General features: G+C 43.0%; 1 protein-coding gene across 17 annotated transcripts in view; it reads left to right on the top strand.

The window, feature by feature from the left end:
• The window catches only part of auts2a (activator of transcription and developmental regulator AUTS2 a), a 172,209-nt gene that overhangs the window by 147,756 nt on the left and 10,437 nt on the right, over positions 1-14,016 (top strand). For all 17 annotated transcript variants that reach the window (XM_049743489.2, XM_049743485.2, XM_049743482.2 and 14 more), the window contains one exon: positions 2,499-2,547. In XM_049743489.2, coding sequence (XP_049599446.1) covers positions 2,499-2,547 — 49 coding nt within the window. The remainder of the gene's footprint in view (positions 1-2,498; positions 2,548-14,016) is intronic.

Below are 14,016 nucleotides of genomic sequence, written 5' to 3'. Positions count from 1 at the left end.
TGATCCATAGTCTTTTTGATTCTTGATTCATAGTCTTCAGCGGGCCACTTATGATTGATTTCATGACACAATGCTTCGGGCCAGTTTAAATTTAGGAATTTGGTCCATATATAAGGCACACCGGACTATAAGGCGCACTGTCGGCTTTTGAGAAAATTTTAGGTTTTTAGGTGCGCCTTATAGTCCGGAAAATACGGTACATTAAGAATATTTGAACAGATGCTCGCGATCGCTTTCAACACTGCTTTCTGCAAGTGAGTCAAAACACCTGCATGGTTCCTCTAAACAGCTTGCCATGACCAATGGAGATTTAGGGAGGGGAGTCTTGAACCTGCATACCAAACTAAATCAAACTCCACTGCTTTTCTGGAAACATAGCTAAAGTGGGCCCCTTATGGCCAACTGCTGAGTTCTGCCACCTCTGGCATAGCTCTGTTCCCAAGTTGACCCTGAGCAAATATTTTTTTTTCCCTTTTAAATCCCTTTAGGGTTCTATAAAGTTATCACATAATTATAGACTCTGTAGTTGAGTTAAGTAGCAGCTTGTGAGGTTATAGTGTAAGCCTTGTCAGGGTGGGCACAGAGAGCCGCTCAAAGCTCACATTGAAGACTGAATGACCTTAAGTGCTTTTTATATTAACAGTTGACCTCCCTCATGGTTTGTGTAGTGGGAGTTGATCCAAGTGGAAGCTAGACATGGCCTGTGGGGCTGTATAGAGGTGCACGCTGCTCATGAAGGGGCATTTTGTTTTTCTTCCCCCTCGTGGAAGCAGCAGCACCCTTCTGGGGAATTCATTAGTGTCTGACATCATCTCACCCAGTGGAAGAAAGCATCTTTCTCTCGTCTTAGTTTTTGTCTCTCCCCACTTGCTCAGATCTCTTCCTTGCAGTCAAGCCGTGCACTAGTTTTATCTCATTTGTGCGCGCCATTTTACGCAAAAGGTAAAGACGTGATGCAATGAAGCAAGCTCCTCTAGATCAGGAAGTGGGTGGACCCGAGCGACCGTGAAAGCAACGCCAACAGCAACAACAGCAGCAGGAGCAGGAGCAGCAGCAGCTCTCAGGCAGTCGCCGGATGAATGAGAGTTTGTGTGCTTGCGTTGGATCGGGTTCGGAGAGATGTGTGCGTTGACCACGAAATCCACGACGGACACCTTCTGCAAAGCTGAACACAGCGAGAAAATAAGCTTGTGAATCCGAGCTCACTCTTTGAGCGCCTCTTTTCCTTGCGCGCCTCGTTGGATTGCTTCTGTCGCACAAATCCTCTGGATCCTGTTCTTTACCTCTTTTGGATATTCCGGAGAATATAAGTGAGGGGGGAAAAACAACACATTAATCGACTAAAGGGATCTTGTTTCTCCCTCTCGTCGTGCGCTGTAGAAAGAAGCTCAAGGCACCGCGACACATGGTTCCCTTTGTCCAAAAGGCGCAGTCGCTGATCGGCTTTTTTGGGAATCGTTCTCCTCCTTCGTCAGCTTCTGCTTCATGGCTGTCCTTGATGCAATCGGAATAGACTTCGTCGCCGGTTGTGTGGATTATACAGTTTTTTAAAAACACCCAGAATGTGAAACGAGGGGTACATTTAGCAAAAGTACTTGTTTTCATTGTCACATTCAAGGTACGGTGGTCGCTAATTATTCCATGCTTCATTTGTGTGATGGTGCACTATTGTTTTAGTAATTTTGAATAAATATTGACAGGTTTTATATTATCTGCGAATAACTAGTAGATGTATTGCATGGCAAGATAACGTATAGCATTCATTTTAATTATTTAATGTCTACACATTTTCTTCTGTTGAACTCAATGAAGACGCGCATACTAACCTGCGCATTCCTGAAAACAATTACTCGAAATTCTCCTGTCAACATAACTAGCATGGCTTTATATGTTTACTAATAAGTGAGTTTATATTTTTGACGAATTGGATACATATGTCTATATTGTATGTGCGGCTTTTAATCGGGTGTTGTCCTGGTTCTTTAGCGTCCTTGACCAAATCCAGCAGGCGCTTTAAACTAAAATAATGTTTTACTCTGAAAAACTGCAGTTGACACATATATAAATCTTCGGCGCGGTGTTTACAATATGCTTTCATATATTATCTATCTTCAAATCCCAAACCCGTATATTATATTTGGAGTGAAAAGATGCCGTCGGTGCTGCGCCTCGGCGGCGTTTGGCAGTCGAGTCGCGGAGCAACAGTGCCCCCAAGTGGTTAAAAACAAAGTGCTGTTTGAAACCATCATCGAATACTGGATTTTGTTGACGTTGTTTGTACCTGTATGATAATTTTGGCACGGCAAAGTTGGGAAATTTTTTGCCTTAATGCAGTATCAGAAATATTTAGCCTTTTCTAATTATTAATTACAGCAATGGTGATGTTCCAATGAAGAAATTACTGTACATGTCATGTAACATGTACTCTTTTTTTTATAAGAATAGCAATTTGTAGAAATCTTAGATGATTAAATATGCTTTCTGTTGTTTTTCCCTAGGTTTCTGATGCCAACTCAGAGAAATTGTTCAGCACAGCAGCACTTAAAGGTAGGTGCCTTTTAATTGATTTTAATATTGTGCTAAAGGGTGTGTGGGTGTATTTTTTTTTGTGGGGGGGGCATTGTATTATGCCAGCATAGCAACAACTGCATAGTTGTAATCATAATGCAATAGTACATAAACTAGTTGCACACAAATATTCTGCCTCTTGTAGGTTTTTGCATATGCAGGATGTCATTTGTTGCAATGCGACTGAGCAAGCCCCTTGCAAGGTTATGGCAAATGTGCTAAGCTGTGTGTCGGGTTAGTCGAGAAAGATGTTCCCAGGGAATAAAACAAGGGCGGGAAAGACTTCTATTTATGGCCTGGGTGTGCTAACACCACATGTGACCTCATTATCAAGTCACTAATTTGCTGTTAAAAGCAGACTCATTTTCTCTGGCTCAGGGCTAATGGAGGCCTCTCCTCCTGAATGGACATTCCTGTTTAATGTGGTGAGATAGGGGAGGGGCAGGGCTTGAGGGGACGCTTCAATACGAGGGTCGTGATCCCTTTAGGGCCGTGGAAGAAACCGGGACGGTCGCTGCTTATGCGTCCTCGTAGCAGCCCCTATTACCTTATTCTCCTTAGCACAAACACATTTCCCACATTCTGGCCTTTGATTCCCTCCAGGCCTTGATTTGTGGTATTCATTGGGGAGGGTAAAGGGGGGGTATCTCAATGGCCTTGACAGGGAGGCTTCCTTTTGAACCTGCTTCTCTATAGACTGATTTGGCTCCCTTGAAAGGATTAAGGCTTCCTTTGTGCAGCTTAAATCAACAGAGGGCCACCCTCTTTCCCTTTCCATGAAAGGACCTGACCAGGGGAAACAGTAGAAAAAGTCTGCGTATTTTCTGTTTGCCCACTCTCTTGGCCCTTATTTCCATTTAAACGTGCCCTTTTCATCAATACCAGCCCTCCCTCGCCATATGTTAACGCCTCTTGCAAGAGGCGAGTAAAAGAATCCAGGTGCAAAGAGAAGAGAGAGCGGACCGTTGGTATTTTTATGGTGTTGGAATTAAAAGGGTTTTTTTGTTGCAGGGGATTACCATCAATCTAAAGGATCTACTAAATCATAGCATAAATAAATAATTCTGATGGAAAAATATTAGTGAGACAACTAATGTTGGTGTTTGGGTGGCAAGTCATTCATTGAGGCTGCTGATGATGTTTAATACAAGATTTTGTAAAAATCAAAATGTCCACAAACAGCAATTAAGATCTCGCCTGTACTTTAATGTGTCATTTTAATATAATAATAAAAAAAAAAAATCCCGGCAAACGCCATCCGCAAGTCTTTTAGACTTTATCCCTCATCAAAGCATCAGATGTTTTTTTTTCCATGCAGACAAAAGAAAAAAAAAAACCTTTGCGACACCTCACTCTCTCTCCCCCTCCATCCTAATCACTCTCGCTTCATTTTACCCAGGAAGGGATTTCATTAACTAAGAGTCATTAAACGTAAGCTCTAATTAGCTCGGCTGTCAATGTCTCTGCAGGTGTCTTCTTGCATGCTCACCTGATACTTTAACTCCGTGAGGCATTTATCTTCGGTCAGGGAAAGAAAAAAAAAAAAAATCGTTTTCAAGGATGTTGGTATCCTCCCGGGACCACTATCCAGGGATTGACACGCTGTGTTGTACAGATAGCGGAGATGACATAAGAGCACAGCCTGTGACCACAAAAACCCGCTGACAGATCCATGAAACAATTTAAGTGCTTTCCCAGAAACTGCAATAGTGAATTTGATACACCTGATCCATCAGGCTTTTTTTTTAAGAACTGTATGTCTTATACTAAGAACTGTTTCTAAAATATTAAAGGTAGGTTGAGGTAGAAGATGCCATAATTTTCCCCAACACCATTAAAGTTGTATATTAACCAGCAATTTTACAATTGGCATTTCATTTCTGCATAACTTTCCATAAATTAACATCATTTAGAGTTGTTGGAATTGCTCAGCCCTTACAACAAGTGTTTACAGTGTCGCTACAAGAATCATTATTTGCTGCACAAACCACATAATTATTTCATCATCATGCAATTTCAGTTTAAAGTTACAAAGATGTCTTTTTTTTTTTTGCCAGCGCTAGTCCCTTGCAAAAATGAGTTCAGTGCAGCATACACATGATGTTGTGACCCCCCCTCACATCCCCACCTACAACACAACACTGATTTCACAGCGCTTTACTGGAGTTAATGCGAAAATGAAGCGAGCGTCGCTACCAGCGTGAAGAGTGCCATCAGTGAAGTGTGTCGGGCTTGAGTGCTTCTGTCACTAGGGGCGAAAGTAATGTGCGATGTGGAAGGTGTAATTTGCGGCGCTGATGGCATTGTTTAAAAAAAAAAAAAAGCAGGGGTAATCTTATATGATGGATATCAGAGCTGAAGAGCTCCCTGGATTGTCATGGAGAGCTCTGCAGGCTGCAAAATGGCCTGTGAGTGTATTAGTTGTGTGTGTGGGAGGTTTGTGTGTCTCTCCGTGGCATTCTCTCTGTTTCATGAGAGGGAGGTGGCTGATGGAGTTGTGCGTACTTCATGCCCGGCCAGGCAGCCACCTGCTGTAATCTCAAGTGATATAGAGAGCAGCAATCACATTGCAAATCACCTAGATGCCGTTCACTTGACTGGAAAGAAAAGTTGGCCTTTCACAGCCCCAGTGTGGCTTTACTGCCTCGCCCCCTCCCCCATTCACTGACCCCACGCTGACCTCTGACGTCTGTGCTGTGTGGGAGTCAAGAAATCAGTGCAGATTGTGGAACTTGACCTGATGTGCAGTGGAAAGATGACCCGGCTACCATTTGCCTTTTGGGCCTTCTGAGGGATGGCTGCAGTCAAGGACAATATCTTTTCCCTCTGCCTGGGGCAGGGAGGTCACCAGGAGGTCACCGCCCCCCTACGTCTTCCATCCATAACGGTCGCAACAAAGCATTCCTGCGTTCGCGACTGGATCGGAAATTCAATTGTGTTCCAAAGCACTTTAGCACGTTTAAAATTATGCTCAATGAAAACGATGGATACGATCGATGTCACAGAGCAAAAAAAAATCACATAATGCAATAAATTCAGATGATTGCTTCTGGGTCAAAAAGGAAATCAGAACCTCAGAGCTCACTGGAGATAAACAAAGAAAGCAAAACTATTATGTTGACAATTGAGGCATCTTGTGATAAAGCAACAAATTTCCAACATGGCCACTCTTTTCGGGCATGGACTAAATTTGACACTGGAGGTCTACTTGTTGCCTACTTGACTGAAACTTGTTGACAGAAGATTCTGTTTAGACGAGATGTAGACACGGGCTCTGTTGGTCTTGGCATGTTGCCTTTGGCAGCAGTACAAAGAGGTCATTGAGAGGGTGTTCGTCAAGCCCAGAGGTTAGAGCCTAACTAAATCCATCCATCCATCTTAATGCATTTATTTCAGCACCAGGAGAGCTCCGGAGGGGGGAGTCTGTGTAAACACTCTCTGTTTCCGACAAGCTACGGTAAACCCAAAGAACCTGGTTTCCATCAGGCCAAAATTAAAGGTCACAAATATTTAAATGGGCTGCACTCCAGAGATCAAAGTCAAAGGGCTTTATGTTTCCCCCCTACCACGTCTTGTTTGCTTGCTAGTTGGACTTGAATGGGCAGCAAGTGTATGGTGGACATACAAGGACAAATTTGTTTTTCAAGATAGGAACGGTTCACATATATTTAGCTACTGCGTCCATTTGAGAATCTTCATTTTAACTGTTGAATTTGGGGAAAAATAGTGTAGCATTGACCGTTGAGCTGTGAGTGTTACATTGTGTTGCATACACTCAATGGTCACTTTATTAGGTACATGAGCATGATAATGATCTTAAAGTTTACTTTTTATTTACACTAAAGTAATAACTTATCGTTATGGTTGTAATTTGCAGGCACAGAGAGACATTTCTAATATTATTTAACTAACGTATTTTCCGGACTATAAGGCGCACCTAAAATCCGAAAATTTTCTCAAAAGCCGACCTTATAGTCTGGTGCGCCTTATATATGGACCAAATTCCTAAATTTAAACTGGTCCGAAGCATTGTGTCATGAAATCAATCATAAGTGGCCCGCTGAAGACTATGGATCATGAATCAAAAAGACTATGCATCATTATTTTGTGATTATAAAGTAATTTGTTGCATCTGAAGTTGAAATAAAAAAGATAAAATGGAGAATGATTTGATTTGGATTAGAAATCTGACATGATGCATTAATGGTGCGCCTTATAGTCCGGTGCGCCTTATATAAGGACAAAGTTTTAAAATGGGCCATTCATTGAAGATGCGCCTTATAGTCCAGTGCGCCTTATAGTCCGGCGAATACGGTACATACATCAGAATGATGCAGAATGTTTTTTTATAAGAGTCTGTAGGTGTTCCTAATGCAGTGGCAGGCACATTCAAAATGTCCATACATGCAATTGTGACATTTAGAGGCACTTTATAGTCACAGTGGGGTTGATGGAGATGCACAGTGTGAGATGGAACAAAAGCTACGGAATTGTCAGAATGGAAAGTACGTCTCCCTTCATCCCAAGAGAAATCGTCCCCATCAGCGTCACCAGTGACCATTGATCCAATGCGACATCAGCCACTCTCCTGCCAACTGTGCCGCATTAACAGGGTCAGAACACTACACACACACACCACTTATCAAGAAGCAGGCATTCCCTGGGCTCGTTGTTGGTGTGTTCAGGCCAATTATGCCTGTGTCAGTCTTAAGTCCCTGCGGCAGAGGTGACATTGCCAAAGCGGGAAAGGGAGCAGACCTCCTTAATGAGGCCTCATGGTGGCTCGCACGCGTATGCACATTAGTGTGTGCATGCATAAGAGTAGGACTTGTGGTCTCCAATGATCAGTCCTAATCTGTCATGTGTCTCTGTGGTTGGCTTTATCCCCTCGTCAAGGTCTTCAGCCTCCAGCCATTTACCACTTACTGTCTCCCTGTTTTTTTTAAAAAGTGAGTGCTGTTCCCTCATGATGCGAAGAGGAAGAAATGAGGAATATCATTCTCAATGTTGTGAGTCGCCGACTTTGCTTCTGTCGGTGGACGCCAAGTACTACTTTCCTTTTGTTCTCACTAGCTGTCACTTATCAACAATAAGATTTACATATTTGCATTATGCAAATTTCTAGTTGTCAGAACGGAGTGTTGAACATAACCATTCATTATAATCCCCAATAGTCCATGAAAAGGATACTCAAGAGTTTGTAAATCTATAAAAGAAGCTATTTTTTTTTGTTTTCCTGTCAGCTACCCAGAAGAGGGTCAGCGCAGTGGAAGCAAAAGTGTAAACATCCCCTTTTAGAGAGACAAAGAAGCTGAAAGAGAAAAGAGCACAAGGGCTCTGATCGGGATTGATGAAAGCAAGGATTTAATTGCTCCCACAAGAGAAGGGGTTATCTTTTCTCGCCCGCCCCTCCCACACTCCTCTCGTCGTGCACTCTGTGGTTCTCATAAATATGCAGGACAGAAATAAAGCTCTGATGAGCCGCAGGGCGGATTAGAGAGAACCACGGAGCGGCATGATGGTTTGTTAGCAGGACTTCACAGATCCTTTGCATGTGTTTCTGCTCTGTACACACACACACACGGAGTCTGGCTTTCATTTGCCTCAACCCACATTTTATTATATTTCCACAGGCTACTATTACATGCAGACCTGGAGTGCTAGAAGTTGTGATAGCGGCTGCCAGGGCCATAGGGCAACATTGCTTCCTGTTTTTTGGTGTGATCTCAAGCGAGAGTGAGGCTTAAATTGTTGAGTGATAATAAAAGTAAATGTTGAAAGATTTTCATCTTTTAAGTCAACAGTGTTGATTTTCTTTCCTCTTCCCTTCGTTGACTTCATCTTTTCTGGCGTGAAGCCACATTTCTTCTATGCCTGCCCAAACTCATCAATGTCTGTCGGGCTGTCACCATCTGCTAGAGATTATTCTGCTCCTGGTGGGAGCTATTTCATTTCAGGGTTTCGCCGTCAACTGTCGGGCTTGACTGTAAACACTTGTAGAAAAAAAAAAAAACAGAAGGGATTGCATTTGCAGGCCTTTCAAGCCAAAAGCAAACAGTCAGTCGTGTCTTTACACGCTGTATGTTTTGTGGAGCCGTCAGCATATTGAGACTGGGGGGGGGGGGGGGGGGTTGTGCTGGAGCATTTAATCCGGAAAGCCACGTTTGGAAGCCTTTTCCCTAAACTCTGCTCAGTCAGTACGCCGTGTGGCTTTTTGTGATGTACGAATCCTCTAGCCATCCGTGTCTGACTCTAGCCAGCTTGTCTGAGCCCCGTGTTCTCCGTGGATACGAGGCATTGCACAGAGGCTGCATTGTTCCAGTAACCTAAACCTCGACCAGCCGCTGCCCAAAGGGGGATATCGAGTTGTGTTCTCCCCGCAATTCCACAATCCTCACTTAATCTCCGAGGCTTGACAAGAAAGCAAGGAAGGCAGCTGACTGTTTAGATGGCAGGGGCAGTTCAAATAAACAACTCCGATCCCAACCAGCTTCGCCCCCGCTTTCAAAAAGTAATGCAACCGCCCCAAAGCCACGAATCGTCACGCTCGGGCTCGCCAGCGGCTAATTTGAGGTGTTATTTTGGAAAGCACGTTGATGTGGTGGCCTCGAAAGTGATCTTGGAGGAAGGACTTGGAAAGGTCTTTAAAGTTTCTTCTCAGTGTGTCTTGCTAATCCAACGACTATGAAACCTGAGCTAAGGGGTAATGGGACAGCACTTGACATGCTCACAAACACATGCACAAAAAAACACTGCTGCTTCTGAAGACTTAAGACGTGAAAAGGCTACATGTAAATGGATACTTTGCTAGATCTTTGGATATTCGATACTCGCTGTCATGCTATTAGCACTCGGCTATGAGTTGCCCTTCCAATCGACACAGTCGGTAAATCTAATCCTCGCGAGCTGCTGTAGATGTGTAAAACCAGTTGGCTCCATTTGAAAGCCAGTGAAAGAAGTCTGAGACTGATGACTCTCTGGGGATACATTTCTCTCTTTCCAGCTTTCCAAATGCTTTTCTCCCCGGCGAAATCACGGCGGTGTCAGCATGTCAGCTCAAGCTGTCACTCAACGGATTGCTGCAAGCCAGTTACACTCACTCTGCTTGATGGCTCACGAGAGGCAGGAAGGAGCTAGGGGGGGGGGGATAAAAAAATAAAAGGAGGCATTTTCGACATTCAACACGCGAGATTAACGGTGTCTCGACACCCTTTACTGCAATCGGAGACTGAAAAGAGCAAAAAATTTGGTAACTGAACCTCCCTTGAAAGGAAACAGCTGCGGAATTAACCGTCCTTTGGCCCAAGTGGTCGATGTGGTTCAACCTTCTGACTGCATGGAGCACGGGAGGACATCATTGGCAGATGACAGACCTGCACTTCATGAACCACAGTCAGAGTATTACCTGGTATTGTTATGCATGTTTGCGTGTAAATGCCACATAGGCTCGGGTTTGAGGTTTGTTGGTTCAACAGACGTCAGATATGTCATCACACCTTAGTGACTGACAGGAAACACGTTTCGTGTCTGCTGGTGGGAAATGATTCAGTTGTACTGGCATCCAGTTGAGTACTATGCATGCCATCCCATATAAGAGAAGTAAACCTTTTGACGATATGTCTTGATATGAAACCTAGCATCTTGTCAAACTAACAGAATTGGAGCACAAATCAATGACATTAAAAAATTTTGAGGGTTTTAGTCATCAAAGATATTACTGTATTTCCCAGACTATAAGGCGCATCTTTAATGAATGGCCCATTTTAAAACTTTGTCCTTATATAAGGCGCACTGGACTATAAGGCGCACCATTAATGCATCATGTCAGATTTTTTATCCAAATCAAATCATTCTCCATTTTATCTTTTTTTTTTCAACTTCAGATGCAACAAATTACTTTATAATCACAAAATAATGATCCATAGTCTTTTTGATTTATGAGTCACAGTCTTCAGCGGGCCACTTATGATTGATTCCATGACACAATGCTTCGGGCCAGTTTAAATTTAGGAATTTGGTCCATATATAAGGCGCACCGGACTATAAGGCGCACTGTCGGCTTTTGGGAAAATTTTAGGTTTTTAGGTGCGCCTTATAGTCCGGAAAATACATTAACTGTGAATCTGGCAAAGTTGCAAGTCAGAAGCTAACCCATGACCATCTCGGTCACACACACTTCTCACCAGTGTTGTGAAAAATGTCATCAGCTGGTACACGTGACATGTCGGGATTCAAATAGTGCGACACAGCTGCCAAGTCTCTGGGTATCGATTTACACCGACCAGCGTGGCAACATTAGCCAGCTATTTGCAAGCGGTCACAGTTGGGTCCTTGTTACATGCCGCTGTTATTTCAACACTGAAGTATGACTGCGTTAGATGCCTCAGTTGTGGTTGACAAGTGTTCCCCAGACGCTTCTCACTGGGGGGCTAGCTAGGTTTATTACCATGGCCGCTTGTGCATCCACAAGTTGTGCCCATCACTTGTGCCAACTTGCTTGTCATCGAGAACCTGCGATGTTCTTTCCACGACTCTATGGGATATAAAGGCGGCTTTGTTAGACTGCAATGAGAAAGCACACAATTTTTTTTTTGGGCCTCCCCAAACTTAGTACTTGTGTTTGTCCCATACTTGCATTTGATATATTTTTTAATCAGACTTAATCGACTTAAAAATGTATCTGGAGCCAGATACATTTATTTGGTTCAAAATTAAGTTCAACTGCACTTTTTCAGTGTATTTATTTGATATGCGATAATAGGAGCAAATTGTTTCCTAAGCATTTGCCAGCAGTTAAGATTGTGAACCTGTGTTTGGTATTGACGAATTTGAACGAGAGACCTGAGACTTCAGTGTCTGACACGCACTAAAATAATCTCAAAATTTATTGCTCTTAAGGGTTACGTTAGTCTATTGAAAGACAGCCAGTTGTCCCACTTTGGGTATCTATATCGTATTTTCTCTAAAGGGGCTCACCCGAAGGACTTGGAAATGGGACACTCGCTCTAACCTTATGTGCACATAAAGATACTGCAGGCGCAAACATTAAGGCATCTGTCAAAAGTAGCAGATTTTCCAATTGCTGTTGGCCGATTCAGATGCAGTTTGAAGATCAGATGTAATCAAAGCTACTGTGGGTGGAAGAGTGTTGCCGTTACAGTAAATGACTTCATTACGACTTAAAGAGAGAGGACAAACTTATCGTCTATGGTAAGGCAGCTACTTCCATGCAGCCTTGTAAGAGGAGCTCAGAACATTTATTATTTTATGTAGCCCAGTCTATCTTTGAAGCAATTAATGTCACTCTTTATATATATACACTTGCTTTTTGTCAAGTGCCAGGACTAGTCTGGAATATGGAACCTATCCACATGAATTGGATATCTCCTGGATATCAAGTTTGTTATAAAAGCAAGTTAGATATTAAAACATCAATTGACAGTATTGGTGTACACCGCTGCCCCCTATTGGCATTTGGCTCAATGGTCACTTTGTATTACTGTGAGCCAATATCAGCATGCTGTGATATCCTCACTGAAAGACTGCACGTCAAACTCACCCAAGCGGAATATTTGGCCTGCTCCCGCTCCTTCACCCCTGTCCCCCAAATATTTTTTTCGGATTAACCCCCCCACTCCCTGGCCTCCTTCAGCCACCCCTGGGAGTCTAGTACTAATAAAACATCTCAAGTCAAAGACCCTCCACATAGCGGGATGTCCAAGCTGTGTAATCCAACACGCCTCCCAGCTCTAGCATTAGAGAGCTGCTGACATGATAGCAAGTCTGGGAGGCCAGCAGGGGAGCATCCATCATTGCCACACCTCAATGTCATGGACCCCATTCTGGGGCATTTGGACTAGCCCATTGGAGAAGTGTGTTGCTGGCTCTCAGAAAAGCTAATGCTGTTAAAGGCTTCTGAGATAAGGAAGGGGAGGATAAGGGGCTAATAGTCTGGAGATTCCCTGGAGGCTTTGGCTATGAGATCAGCGAGAAAGCTTCTGCAGATAATGTTACTGACACAGGATTTTAGCTTCTCCGAGAGCTGATATCACCAAGCGAGAGTGTGTCGTTTAGCGTTGCAAATATAAACAGTCGTAGCTTTTTGAGTACCCTAATGAATCATTTCCAAATTTGACATGTAAAGGCTCAACTTCGGTTGACGTGCACATTTGGGGGACATAGACCCCAACCCTCCAGAGAGGAGTATTATACCATCAGGGGTCTCAAAGCAACTTCCAATCGAGGCAACATGCTCAGCTGTCATCTACTAATATGAACTCTTGGGTATTCCATTCAGCTGGCAGACTTCCGTGTTTTGACTCGAGCATATTCAGTATTCATGCAAAAGCTTTATTTTAAAGTACACAGCCAAATTCATTTCACTTTCAGTACTTTTGTGAGAACCCACACAGTAATGCATATTGGTTTGGATGACTTGGACCTGATAGAAATGAACACGTTTTTATTATTGTCCTCATCTGTGCAGGAAAGAGTTTTGGTTTTGCCATGAATGCAGCTTCATACCTTATTATGAACTAATAAACAAAGTCCAATCCCTCACCAAAGGGACCCCGGAGACCATATGCTGCTGTCTAAATCACTGTCAGGACTTGCAATTCAAGAGTATTATCGTGTCAAACGCAATATGGAAATAGTTTGCCATCTAAATGGTTTCCAGACAAAGCCCTAAAACGTTTTTTAAAAAACGTTCTGCATAACAGGGGATTTGGAACGTGTTCATTTTTTCCTGCCAAAAGCCATAAACCCTGCTGAGTACAGAGATAGATTGTAGTTCAAATTTACTGAGACACGCAGGATGGAATCTTCAGTAATGGCTATGAATCATTTTTGCACAGTGCGAGGTGTAATAAATTCAACTTGACCAAACAGTTTTGGCCCCTTTGCTCATTGTTTCAGTTTTCATGCTGAGCAATCCAAAGAAGATGGTGAAATGCTGAAACACGATTTGCTTAACATAAGTTACAATCTTTACACGTTCCAGGATTATTTGTTGGTTATGTTTTAACCTGGAACATATTACCGTAAATTTCGGACTATAAGCCGCTACTTTTTTCTCAAATTTTGAGCCCTGAATCACGATTTTTTAGCTTATAGTCCGAAAATTACGGTACTGTCAACTCATTAATTGCCAGCGATGTACTGCAGGTCGAATGTGGTTGTGAATCAATAGCACAACAAATTCCTTTTAGGATAAGAGTGGAAAAGTATTTTGAGGTTGAAATAGATGAGAAGCCCTGACAGCAGAGGACTGAGGCTTATGATGTCGCACGGGTCTTTAGAGGCATCAATTTGTTAAGATGTCTGCAGGGCCGAGTGTCAGTTGTCATGTCCACCCGCCCTGACATAAAAGACAGACATTAGCAAAGTGCTTTTGGCTCAAGTTTCTAATGTATTTTTTAAAAGGACAGCTGCTGTCCTTCTAGTTAC

The sequence above is a fragment of the Syngnathus scovelli genome, chromosome 15 (assembly GCF_024217435.2).
Source record: "Syngnathus scovelli strain Florida chromosome 15, RoL_Ssco_1.2, whole genome shotgun sequence".
NCBI lineage: Eukaryota > Metazoa > Chordata > Actinopteri > Syngnathiformes > Syngnathidae > Syngnathus > Syngnathus scovelli.
This window is presented reverse-complemented; position numbering and strand designations above follow the sequence as displayed.